The 13707-nt window shown below is 39.5% G+C and overlaps 1 protein-coding gene across 1 annotated transcript in view; it reads right to left on the bottom strand.

The window, feature by feature from the left end:
- Positions 1-4068: 4068 nt before the first annotated feature.
- Positions 4069-13707, bottom strand: part of ARL6IP5 (ADP-ribosylation factor-like 6 interacting protein 5) — a 25183-nt gene continuing 15544 nt past the window's right edge. Inside the window, exons 2-3 of the mRNA XM_008567199.1 lie at positions 6630-6847; positions 4069-4536 (exon numbers count right to left, since the gene is read on the bottom strand). Of these exons, the coding sequence (XP_008565421.1) occupies positions 4364-4536; positions 6630-6847 (391 nt within the window). The 3' untranslated portion in view covers positions 4069-4363. The remainder of the gene's footprint in view (positions 4537-6629; positions 6848-13707) is intronic.

Here is a 13707-nt window from a genome sequence, read left to right as displayed (position 1 = left end):
GGAAGGAGATAAAATAGTAATATTCAGAGGCAACATTTTCTACTTGCAATCAGCTTGAGTGACCTAGGTGAAATTTAGAGTCATTCTTCCAGAAGCAGAAATTTAAAAAAAAAATTTTTTAGTAAACATTCACTTTACTATTGCTTTCTTCTCATAAATGACAATAAATATAACAGCAGTATTAACTATTATATCCCCATTTCTCTCCTTCCATCTCCTCTGCTGTCATTCATCACACAGTATCTTTTTTTTTTTTTTTCCCTTTTTGTCTTTTTTCGTGACCGGTAATGGGATCGCAACCCTCGGTGTTGCGCCTGCACCGTGCTCAACCAGTGAGCAGACCGGTCTCTATATGGGATCCGAACCCTCGGCGGGAGCGCCGTCGCACTCCCAAGCGCTGCACTCTACCAAGTGCACCACCAGGCCGGCCCATCATCACACAGTATCTTAATCCAACAACTCGTGTTTCACCCTATGTGAGGGGTGAATTGAGCTCCTGGCCCTTCTGATGCTTTGAAATGGAAGATTGTTAATTAGCACTTCTTTGGAGAATTGGTGGAGGTTTCCAGTTTCCAACCTGCCTGGATTTTTCCCTCAGAGACTCCACTGGTGTTTTGGGGTATTAGCCTGATAGGGGTATTTGTGAGGAGGAGAACACTGAAGCCACAGGATGTGGAGAAAACAAAGTGTCACCAGAAAAAGTAATGGGAAAAGTAAACCCTATATAATAAAAACTTTCTGGCCACCAGTTTCCATATATATATGGACAATGGGAGACAGCATGCTGGTTTTTTGTAGAAAATAATTTTTTTCTAAATAATGTAGTTATTGACAAGCTTTCGGTTTTACCTAAATATTAAATATATGTATGTACATATATATATGTATACATACACACACACATACATATATATTTTTAAGTTTAGTCTATGAATGTAATTTGATTTTGTTGCTCTTCTCAAAAATCTTCAAAAGGAAACTCAATTACAGGATTAAACTAACTCTCCTTCCCCTATTCTTCAAGACCATCCATTGCCTGGCCCCAGTTTACTAATCCAGTCTTATCTCCCACACATCCTTCACACTCCTCTTGGTAAAACATCCTCCTGCACACCCTTGTGCTTTTGCTGTCACTGATCCTTCCATAGAACACCTCCAAGAGACTTCCCTCCTGCTCTGCTTTTATAAGAGTCCTGCCCAATCTTCAAAGCCCCAGTCAGGTCCCATCTCCTCCACAACGAACTTCCTGACAGCTCAAACCCATGTTCTTTCCTCCTTCCAAGTTCTTAGAACCCTTAATTATCCGTCCTGATCACTAGGTGCACAGAATTTGAGATTTTGTAATAATAGAAATGGCACGAACCCTAGAAATTAGGAAATCAAGCTTTGATGCCCTTTCTCTCTTCCTTACTTGAGTGAATAATTGACACCTGCCTTCTTTTATGTAATCATAGGTGGCACATGACAAGCAAAACAGGCTCAAAGAGAATGGATCTAATAAGGACAAACTTAAAACAATATATTATTTGGCCTTCCAAGCCATGGGAAAGAAGTATCATGTTTCTATTTTTTAAAGATAATTTAGTGTGTACAAAAGTATCCAAATTTAAATAGTTATAGTTTTCAACCAAGTAATTTTAAACTAGCCAACAACTGATAGCTTTGGTTTCTCCTCCTTTAATATTGCTATAAACATCCTTGCATACAAAGCAGGATAGTTAAGAAAGGGCTTCAGTAAATAAAACTTTTTAAGTGTCTAGCATATTCTATATCTAAGAGGCTAAACTCTGATAGGACAAAGGACTGTAAACACATTTAAAAGATTAATGTGTATTAGTAGTTGAAATTCTGGAAAGCCCTTAGGCATTCACTTGTATAGCTGTAGTATTAATAATCAGGGATTTCAAAAAGTGCTAAAAGTCCTGAAAGAGGATTTTAATCCTAGATGTGAAAAGAAAAGATGATCCAATTTCATAGAATACTGCCTCATTACACAGGTTTTGTCCAGAGTTGAATCAGTTCAACTGATGCTTTTTCCATCCACCTCCTCCACCAACCATGAAGATCTCAGTTGAAAACTTTAACTTGTTTTTAAAATGTAATATTAGTTTACAACATTAGTTCTGTTTTTCTATTATCCTTCCAGAATTGACCACTGGCCTTGAGTATTTACAATGAGCATCTTTTTTTATTCAAGTCGTCACTTTCTCCAAATATATTGCATTTAAGCAGCAAAATTCACCACACAGAAAATGGAAGAGGCTAAAATATGTATAAAACCCATGTCAGGTTTAGAAAAGGATCCCACTGGAATTCAACTTTATTCTGGCTGCAAATTAATAAAGTATTAAAGTTTCATTAAACAGTATTTGAAACACAAGCTACAAGTGTTTGCTGTGTAGTAGTACATCATCATGGTTTACAGGGTTGTTACCGAGTTCCTCAGATATTTAACACAGATGTGCATTAAATAAAGTCTCACACACAGAAAACCTTTGATACATTTTATTCTTCATATTTGGGTAAGGGTACAGATTCTAGAACATGTCTGTGAAGTCATGATGGTATCACTGCGCTAAAGATGAGGCCGCATGTTGGCTGAGAAATTAAAATGCAAGAAAAATGAGGAGCAGCATACGCACTTGCTTCTTATTCTAGGACATACAGAGTTTCTCCAGTAAGTTCCGCTCCAATTGTCTTCAGAATTCAATGTTAGGGAAACCAAAATGTTTCCTACTTCATCTATGAAATCACTTAATTGTCAAACAAAACAGCTTTTATAATCTACTTCTAAATACATGAGAAATAAAGGGATGAAAGTAACAGAATATATAAACTCATGCTGTTTTACTTCTAATGTCTATGTGTAAAAGCATATGGTTGTGACAATTGCTATCTAAAATTTTTATGAACTGCAGAAGCTGGTGATCCCTCCCACCTTCATTCTCATTTTTACGTCTTTTTGCTTTGTCATCTAAAGATGCTTTTCAGATTTCAAAAGATCAGCTATTATTGTCCTCTCTGTGCCTCTAAGGAATTTTAAAGTGCACATTCATTTCCTTCTTTCTAAAAGTTCCAGTTAAAAAAGAAACATAGAAAAAAGTATGGGAAACATTATCTTGGACACCTTTTTTTCGATTATAATGACAAAATATGTGCAATATAAACAGAACTCAAGTGCTGTGGGTCAAATGTGTCCTCTGAAAGTTCATGTGTTGGAAATTTGATCCCCACTGTAACAGTGTTAAGAGGGTGGGAAATTCTGTTATGATATTTGAAAGGTGGGGCCTTTGAGAAGTGATTGGATCACAAGGATGGTGCCCTTGTGAGTGGATTAATTCATTCACAGAGTTATCACGAGTGTGGACTGTTAGCTTTATAAGGAGAACATGAGAGAGCTCCTGAGATTTTCTCGCCATGTGATACCCTGCATTGCTAGGGGACCCTGTAAAGAGTTTCCACCCAGAAGTTTTGCCCCTGGATCTTGGACTTCCTAGACTCCAAAACTGTAAGAAATAAACTTTGTTTCTTTATAAATTACCCAGTTTCAGGTATTCTGTTATAAGCAACAGAACTGGATGAATACATCAAGTTTTGTTTAATTTTTTTGTTTGTTTTCTAACAAGTCTGTCAAGAATAACACAGGTTACACAGCTGTAACCTCCTTAAGGAAGATGACATTAAATTTGCAACAGACACCTGCTGGTGAAAACACATTTCAAAAAGTTACAAAAATTTAACAAAATACTCTCCTAAACAACTATCATTATATTTGTAAACAAAGTATAAACTGGCTTATCCAGTTTCCACTGCATGTCAAACAGGTGGCAAAGTGAAACAGATCATCTTTGATTTTAAAAGAATAATAATAAAAACTAAACTAATTTATACCCCACGCATTACAATCCTAGGGAATATTTTTGGAGGGGAACGGTGGAGGGGATTAGAAACAGGCTAACACATGACATCATCTACTTTACAGCCCTTCCATTTACTCGTTGCCTTGATACTTTACAACTACTTTTTTTTTCCTACAAGATAACAGTATTGTTGCTGTAAAATCTATAATTCTTTTATTTTCTTTTATTCTCCTAAAGAAATAAGTGTGATCCATTTCCTATCAGATTACATAAATACACTTGAAACTTCAGACACAATAGCAGGATCGTTTTCTTTCAGTTTCTGAGGCCTTTTCTCTGTAACATCAGAGATGTTAATAGTTTGGCCTATACATGCATGCTGCCATAGATAGTTGGGTGGTATGTGCAACTCCTATTTCAAAAACACAAACAGAAAGTAGGTCTGGACAAGGGCAAACTGCAACTCCATTTCTGCTGCAACCTTGTCACCAAGTAAGCTATGTTTATTCTTTCACTTTGCTGATATAGTCAGAGATTTTGTTGAAGCTTTCCTCCTGCTGTTCTAGGGCATCCAAGATAATGCCCATTGGCGTCCTCTTCAGACCAATTCCTTCCATTTTATTCTCCAGCTTGTTCTTGAGGTTCCGAAGTCTCAATGATGCATGGATAAACATCACTAAGAGAAGTGACACACAGTTAGCACCGAAGCAACAATTTTCTTTCACCATATCAACATTGTGTGTTCACACTTTTAGTCAACTGCCTCAGTTAGCTACAAGACAATCTGATTCTCTAGCTGATCCAAGCCTTCAAATGGGTCCATGGACTTTTTAAAAAGCTCTTTTTCAAGTCATACAGTTTTTTCCATGTGTGAGGGAAAACATTGTATTCAGCAGGAAGGACCATAATCTGGCAGCCACACTCTCTCCTCTACACACTAACATTATCACCTTGCAGATGCTACTTAAATGTCCTGAAATTCAGAGTGAATCAACATGATTCCAACCTACCTATAACTCAACTTCCTCAAGGTTTTCCAAAAAAGGAACTCTTGCTTAATTCAGGGATTATCTGTAGTTTGTTCCCTGCAGGAGGCACACAGGTGAAGCCCACTTTTAAGGTGCCTCCTAAGAAGCCATTTTCCAAAATGTTGTATATAGGCTTCTAGATTAAAAAGCTAAGGGGGTTATAGAACTTATGTAGCCCACTGTTCCCCAAATTTGCTTGATCATTAGGTATTAACCAAGTTTGTTTATTAAGAAACAGATTCCCTGGCCCCTCTCCTGGACCTCCTAAACCAGTACCTTAAGGGATGGGCCTGGAATCTGTATTTTAAATAGGCATTCCATGTGACCTACAGCAGTGGTTTTCCACTTTCCATGTACATCCAATCACCTGGAGAGCCTGTTAAAAAAGCAAATTCCCAGTTTCCACCACCCAAAATTCAGACTGTTAAGACTGAGGCAGGGCTCCAGAATCTGCAATTTCAATATAATTACTCTGGATGATTCTCAGGTAGATGGATCTAGGATCCTCATGTTGAAAAACACTGATGTGGATTCTCTCTGTAGGTTCCCAGCCTAGACTGGCCATCAGAAACATCCGAGGAGCCTCCTAAAAACACAGGTTCTTTGTGCACTGCTGTTGACCCACAGAATCAAGATCTCCAAGGGATGTGGCTGGGAAACATATTTTTAAAAAGCATCTTGGGTAATTCTCACAATTATCAAAGTTTGAGAAACACCGATCTTGCCTAATTTCCTTATTTTATAGATGAGTGAAGGACAGCCCCTGTAGGATGACTGGTCCAAATCACAAGCTGGTTTCCAACAGATCTAGCAATAGAAATCAGGACCGTTAACTATTACCTATTCATGATACTGGCCTGATATAAAAAGGTACTAAAGTTAAGAAGCAGTGTATTTAAATAGAATTGTTGAAATACTAAGCCTCTAGCACATATGGAAAACCTGAAGAAAATTTCAAAAAGTCTGAATTTGTTGATTCAAATATTTCATCCAACAAGGTGTGGGATTCACCCACAAATATTCTGGGCTTAATCTAACAAAACCCCAAATTAGCAAATGATTTTACTTAATGGAATAAATGTACATGTGAAATGCTATTAAAAGTTAAAAGGGGGGTGGGGGGGAAGGAATGTTCCTGTCACTTAATACACTGGAATTTTAATTAGATTTCTGTTGATGAGGCTGGAATTTTATCTCTTCTCTATTTCAGGCTTTAAGTGTTTGGGGTCTTAGTAAATAATGCATGTAAAATATCTAGTTCTCTTTACCAGAATCCGAGTACTCAGTATCTACATTCTGGGCCAATTATTCTTATAGATTTATTAAACTCTTAATGCTAATTATGATCTTCTGAGCAAGCGGAGAGTAAATAGTTTACTTCCAAATGATAAATACATTCATTCCTGTGCTGGGACAATAATGAATGGCACTTAAAGATTGAGAACAGACTCTAGCATCAGACAAATCTGGAGTCCAGTGGAGGCTACACTGCATTCCTGCTCTGTGACCTGGTATCTGTGTTTGTTTTGTTCACTGTTGCGTCCCTGGAGAAGTGAATGACATATAGCAGGTCCCCAATAAATATCTGTGGAATTAGTGAACTATTAGGCCTTGATTTTTAGAAAATTCTAACACTCTGCAGACATGTCAACACATAAGAAACAGGTTATGTATTTCCCATTGGACAATTGTTCCTACAGTTTTTAATGACATAAGAAAAAGAAAACTCAGGTGCACTTACACAGCAGAGGAAAAGTGATGCCAAACACAAAGACCATGACTCCCCCAAACATGGATATGAGAAAGTAGCTAGCCAGCATGACCACCATCACAAACGTCGTGGGGTATCGCTTCTTCATCCGGCGGAGCACGTCTTTATTGTGGGCTGCCCACACAAACCCTGTGAACACCAGCACCACTACGATCCCTCCGAGGATCATGTTGAAGGGGCTCAGAAACCTGGAATATGAAAAACAGAAGAGGGAGAGGAGCTCAGCAGTAGGAGTCACAGGAGGAGGAAGAAAAGGAAAAGGAGGCACAGAAAGAACAGAAATAATCACTGAATTCTTACTAAGGACTTTGAACTGTCTCAATTATTCTTCATAACTTTATGTAGTAGATACTATTAATTCACTTCTCAAATGAAGAAACAGGCACAGAGGATAGAAAAGGGTGGAGCTAAGATCCCACCTGGGCAGTCAGACTCCCACCAAGCTAGTTAGTCCATCTTATTAGAGGCCCACAATTTTGAATACTGAAGCTTCGTTTGGAGAGGTTGTGTTTAGCTTCCATACATCTTGAGCTCTAGCACACAGTACATTGTATTCTCTTAGCTTATGTAAATCCTCATAAAAGCCGCTGGGATAGATGAATGTAGAGTGGAAGCTACACAATAGTCTCCAAGGGCCAGATTCAGTCTTTTTTCTACAGTCACATTTTTGTTGGGCTTGTGCACTGTTTTAAAAACTTTTACTTAAATCTTTATGTGTTAAAAAAAGAAAAAAGAAAAAAAAAAAACCTATGAAACTTGGGGTTTCTTGCTTCTCCTGGAACAAGGAAATCTAATAACAACACTAGGTCCATTTTCCCACATGTCAACAACTGGCTGGAGTGCCTTCTCATTCAGACAGAACAATTGCTCTCCATTTAGCTCCAGTCCCCACCACTCTCTACTGCATCCCTGACACAGACGCCCACAAGTGAGCTGCCATTAATCACTGTTTTTCTAATAGCTGGCCTGAATCACTCTCTTACACAACCTGCCTGTCCCATGTTGGCATTTGAGTTTAAGACTCCTGACATAGAGAGGCCACTGCAAATCTTTTAAAAGGCCCAAAGCATCATTAGGAGATAGGTTATTAATGGAGATTTCCAAGGACATTACCTCCAGATTCATTCTTATATCAGCCAAAGGTATTTATTATGTGATAGCAATTATACTACTATTGATAAAGGGGATACAAATGAAGAAGAAATTTAGACCAGGTTATCAGTGAGAATGACTGGGCATTATAGTCCCTCACCCCGACCCACTGTGTATACAAATCCCTTAACAAGACAATTGTCGTGGGCAAGTACAATGACTTACTAATTCCTTACCCTAGAGGCTATGATTTTACTTGGGAAGGACAAAGACAGCCAGTATGTTTTCATCATGTTCTGAATATCAGCATGACTGACTGCAAAATAAGGAATGGGGGAAGACAGGAGAAGAGGAGGTAATGAAGAGCTTCCTTTCTCTGAAATAGAATGGATGAAAGATTCATAGTCATATTTGGATTCACATTTAGGATAACCACAATTATTTTTTTAAAAATCTCTTTAAATTTTAGCTCTAATTCTGCCTACTGAGACACAAAAGCTATTTTGTTTTGTTTTTATTTTATTTTTTTTTGGCATCTGGCTGGTACAGGGATTGAACGCTGGACCTTGATGTTAGCAGCACCATACTCCAACCAACCGAGATAATGGGCCAGCCCTAACAAAAGCTATTTTAAACAGTTTTAAATTGAGTGAAAGTTTTTCACACATTACTGGGTGAAAATAACAGATATAATCAAAATCAAACTGCTTTAAAAAAGATAAAAATTTCTATTAAAATGCACGTAATTAAACAGTGGTAAGAACAGTAGCATTTAATTTAAAACTAAACCCATAATAATAAGTTGCTTATTTCATTCAAAACCTTTGCAGGGCTGGCTGGTTAGCTCAATTTGTTTACATTGTGGTAGTGATAACACCAAGGTCCAGGGTTCCATCCCTGTTACTGGCCAGCTGTCAGAAAAAAACAAAACAAAACCAGTCTCAAAAGAAGAGTTCTAAGGCTGGCTGATTAGCTCACTTAGGAGAGCGTGGTGCTGAGAACACCAAGGTCAAAGAAACAGAACACTTGCAAATACTTATACCCTTCAAGCCAATAAATCCCCGCTTCAGAATATAGTTGTAGTATCATGATATTTATATATGGGTTTTCATCCATGGTTCCTGGCTCCTACTACTCTCTAACCTTCTCCTGCCCTCCTTTCATCTGCTTTTTTCTCTGCAAGGCAGGAAATTCTCCAACCTACCTTAGCTAATTGTAGGTCATATGACCTGCATTTCAGGAGGGGTCCTGCCCCATGCCTGGGAGGAAAGAATGCTACACAGAGAAGCCAAGAAGAAGCTGAACAAACAGGCCTTGCTGGGTTTCCCTACCCAGTCTGTAGGTGTTAGAGCATATACTTTTTGTCCAATCGCATTTTTACATGGTTGTCCATGCTTCGATCATGCCTAAGTAATGAAGCTTCCATAAAAACCCAAGAGCACCAGGTGTAGCAAGCTTCAGGTTAGTCGAACACATGGAGGTCCCTGGAGGGTGGTGCAGCGGGGGAGGGCATGGAAGCTCCGTGCCCCACCCCCCCCACATACCGCGCCCTATGCGTCTCTTTGTATCCTTTATAATAAACCAGTAAACGTAAGTACATGTTACTGTGAGTTCTGTGAGCCACTCAGACAAACTAATCGAACCCAAGGAGGGAGTTGTTGGAACCCTGATTTATAGCTGGTTGGTCAGAAGTTCCAGAGGCCTGGATATATGGCTGGCATCTGAAATGGGGGCAGTCTTAGATAGTATCAGAATTAAATTGAATTAGAGGACACCCAGCTGATGTCCCCTGCAGAATTGCTTGCTTGCTTGCTGATGGGGAGAAATCCCTATTTGGTTATAAAAGTCAGAATCTGGTCTTCTCTGTTGATCATTGTTGCTAAGTAGGAGTAAAAGAAAAAGACTGTGTGTTTTTCCTTCACTCAATAGTCTAAGGAAATAAAAATGTGAAGACTGAGTTGTAACAGTATTCATATCAGTGGTATTTATGATTAAAAACTTTTAGAAACAACCTACATGGCCAACAATTTACTGGACTGTGGTATATTCAGCTATTTTTTTTAAAGTACACTTAATAATATAGGAATACATTAAAGATATATTGAGTAGGTAAAAGCAATTACAATATGTTAATAATTCTGTTAGGTGAATTTACCATATAGGTCAGATAGCTCAGAAGTAGAAAGTTCTATAAATTAGTATATTATTTTGTAATCAGAAATAAAATGTACATATAAAAAAAGAAACTATAAAAATATAAAAGCAACTGCTGCCCAGGCTTGGCACAGGCCAACTACAACAGTCCATCTCTACTTGTACCATCTCTCCAGTAACTTCAGTGGAATTTCAACTCATATACCACAGCAAAGCTCTTCCTTCTCCACCCCCAATCTTAATCCCTGCTTATGCTCCAGATCCTCAAGCTTTCCCCAACAACCAGCACAAGGGACACCTGTTGTGTTGTCTGCCCTCTCTCCCTCTTGGTTCTGTATTATCTGGGGCTACTTAGCCTCTCTGCACTTTTCTCTCTTGATTAAAAAAAAAAAAATTGTATGTGGGTTATACCCTGTCTCCCCATATAACCCCAGAACTATTCTGAGAAATACAAAAATTTCCTCGTAGGCCTGAGGAGGGAAAAACTGGACAGGGCAAAAACGAAATCCTCTTTAGTAGGTAGTAGGGAGACTGAATGGAGAGGCCAGAAACTCTCACAGATTAATAAATCTCATTCCTAGCACCAAGAAGATTCTGAGAGAAATTATACAAAAAGACTACAGTAGTTATGCTGGGTAGTAGAATCAGGGCAGTTTATTTCCATTTGCTTATTTCTATTTTCATATTTTTTCAATGGCCATGTATTACTTGAATAATAATAATAATAAAAACCCTGACATTTGAAAATGAACAAATAAAATTGGGGAAAGGTGCCTGAAAGAAACCCCTTTACAAAGCCTTGACTTTGTCCTGTAACCTACCTAAATGTTTCTCAGCTGTAAAGAAAAGCAAATGTCAAAATTAACGGAAAGAACTAGAATGGAAGGTTAAAGTTTAAGGAAACTCCTTTGAATAAACTGCAACAGGAGATGGGTGGTTGGCAGCAAAGCATCAAAGGTCTCCCACTCAGTTCTTTCTAGAATACTTATTAAAATAATAATTTGTAAAATAAAGCATATACTAAAACTCATGTCAAGCTTTTTCTGTTTTCCTCTGGACAAGTAAAGTAGACATGTGGGTTAAATGTCTAGAAACAGCCCAGGACAAAGAACAATGAAAAATCCAGGCCTGACTCAAGCAGTTCCAAATTTGCTTCTCACCTGTTCCTGTTGCTCATGTTCAAGGGAAAAGAACAGAGCAAGGAGTCCTATAGAACTGGTTTTAGCTTACAACATGCCCAGCCACAATCTATAATTAGAAAGTAACCAAGTTTCCAAGCTGGAAAAAACTAACAAAATTACTTAGAGAAGGGCCGGCCCGGTGGCGCACTGGATAGTGCGCCGCTTGGGAGGCAGGGCGGCACTCCCGCCCGAGGGTTCGGATCCCACATGCAGACCGGTTCCCACTCACTGGCTGAGTGAGGCGTGGGAGCGGCACCGAGGGTTGCGGTCCTGTTGCCGGTCCCGGTCCGGTGCGGGGGCAACACTGAGGGTTGCGATCCGTTGCCGGAGACGGAAAAAAACAAAAAAAAAAAAAAAAAAAAAAAAAAAAAAAAAAAATTACTTAGAGAAGAAATGATTTTCTTCCACATTCTGATCACGTGCAATTCCATTCTAAGAAATGGTAAAGTGCATACCACTCCAGTGCCCTGGCATACATCTACACTTGGAGCAAAATCACACACACACACACACACACACACACGCACGCACGCACGCACACACACACACACACGCCCGCCCCCCCAGCTCCCCCGAAATTAATTCCATTTCCCAGTAAGTGCAAGAATTCAGGAACCAGTTCTTGTCTGAAATGCTTTTAGTCAATAGTTGGGCTGCTAGTCACACCTGTCACGACAAACCCCAGAAACCTTTAGGACATAACTTTCCATAAATGTGCCACCCATCTTTCATAGGGACAACTGCCAATGAGCTCTGCTGGGTGAAGTTTCATTTACTGGTAGTCTGTGAACAAAAGAGAGAGAAGGAGAGACAGAGAAAGTGAGGGAAGAAGATAGAGGAGAAAAGAAAAGGGAGGGAGAGAGGAGAGAGAGACAGAACATGTGATTTTCTGTCACATGGATATAGGGCCTAGTTTTGCAATCAAAAACATTAAACGTGTTTTTCTACTGTGAGATAAAATATATACATATATTACAACAAATGATTAATTACAATAAATGATGAACAAACCCTTTCCTGTAATAGTTAAAAATTCTAGAGGAGTCATTTATGGTTGTAAAAAAGAATCCCATCACAGAATTTTGTAGCAGAGTCCAAAGATGAATCAGTCCAGTCCCGTTATACAGATGAGTAAACTGAGTCCCAGAGAAGTGAAGAAACATATTCAAAGGGATCCAGGGGAGAAAAGAGAAAAACAGTGTGCCAGTTGTGACAGCAATTGACAATATTACCCATTCTGTATTATTAACCGTCTCAGGGACTTCCACCCACCATTCTAAGTAACCCCATTCTTCCAGTTGGGGTGAGCAACTAAGGATCATCCTGGGAAATCCCATAGCACTCTCATTTCTCTCTGGAGGAAAGTGGCTATTAGTGGGCATGGACTCATGTCCTAACCTTACCAACATGATTCAGCTATCCACGTCTATAGTTGCAGCTCAAGTTGTGCAAGGGGGAAAAAATCTTGTCCAATCACAGAATTTTAGAGCTAGGAGACATCTTGAAAACCCACCTCATTTTATACACAAGCAAACTAAGGAGTAGGCAAGTTAATAAGTTTGTCCAAGGCCACCAATTGCAGAGTTAACAATAAAAGTTTACCAAAACAGAGATCCCCAGATCAATTCAAGTGCACATTTGGTAACTTCTGCCATTCTACAATGCTAACAAGCACCAGAGAGGTGGTGAAATTTTTCCTAAGCAGTAGAAGCAGTTTTGCACTGACTTCCAGTTTTCTAACCCAAAAAGCTATTTTTGAAGCATGGTTCCTGAGGAAGTCTGACTCATCAAGAAAGGGAGGGAATAATTTACACAGTGGACTTCTCTAAATTGTTGATGTTTTTCTGCATTCCTTGAACAGTGGGATGGATCATTGCAAATATGATCCACACATCCATTTTCTTGCTTTTCATTGCTCTTAGAATAACAGTGTAATTCTTTACACATTCTGCAAGGCCTTGCAGGGTCTGACCCCTGCCTGCCTCTGCAGCCAGGGCCACTGTATAGAGTTATGTAGCTGGTACTTCGGACAAGGAAGTCTGGCCGAGGGGGTAAGTGGGGCCTAAAATTCATCCTGAAATTTGGCTTGGATTGCATCCACTAGGAGAGTAAGAGGCAACTTTAATCATTAGCATGAGGGACCCCAAGAGCTAATAGTAGCCCTGCCTGCCAACTTTCTCACTCCATCGCTTGATTCTGTGCTTCCACCACTTGGGGCTTCTATCTATCTCTAGAACTCACGCTGCCTCATAGCCATCAACAGGCCTGTGCACAAGCTGTTCTCTCTGCCTGATTCACCCCTACCTCCTCCAAGCCTCTGCTCAGCAAGCCTTTTCTCAGTCTCTCTGACCAGGTCACAGCATCGTGCTTCTTCTTTATGGCACTTAGCATGGTAGCAATTTTACGTTCATGTGAATGAGTATTGGATGAATGTTTCTGGCCCTTACTAGAGATTAAGCCCTCTCCATGAGGGCAGGGATAGTGACGTTTTATTCCCAGCACCTAGCACAGTGCCTGGCACAGAGTAGGTATTCAATAAATGTTTGTTGAAAAAAGAAAAAAGGGGGCTGGCCCGGTGGCTCACTCGGGAGAGTGCGGTGCTGATAACACCAAGGCCCCGG

This window comes from Galeopterus variegatus, unplaced genomic scaffold (genome assembly GCF_000696425.1).
Source record: "Galeopterus variegatus unplaced genomic scaffold, G_variegatus-3.0.2 Scaffold303, whole genome shotgun sequence".
In the NCBI taxonomy this organism is placed as follows: Eukaryota; Metazoa; Chordata; class Mammalia; order Dermoptera; family Cynocephalidae; genus Galeopterus; species Galeopterus variegatus.
This window is presented reverse-complemented; position numbering and strand designations above follow the sequence as displayed.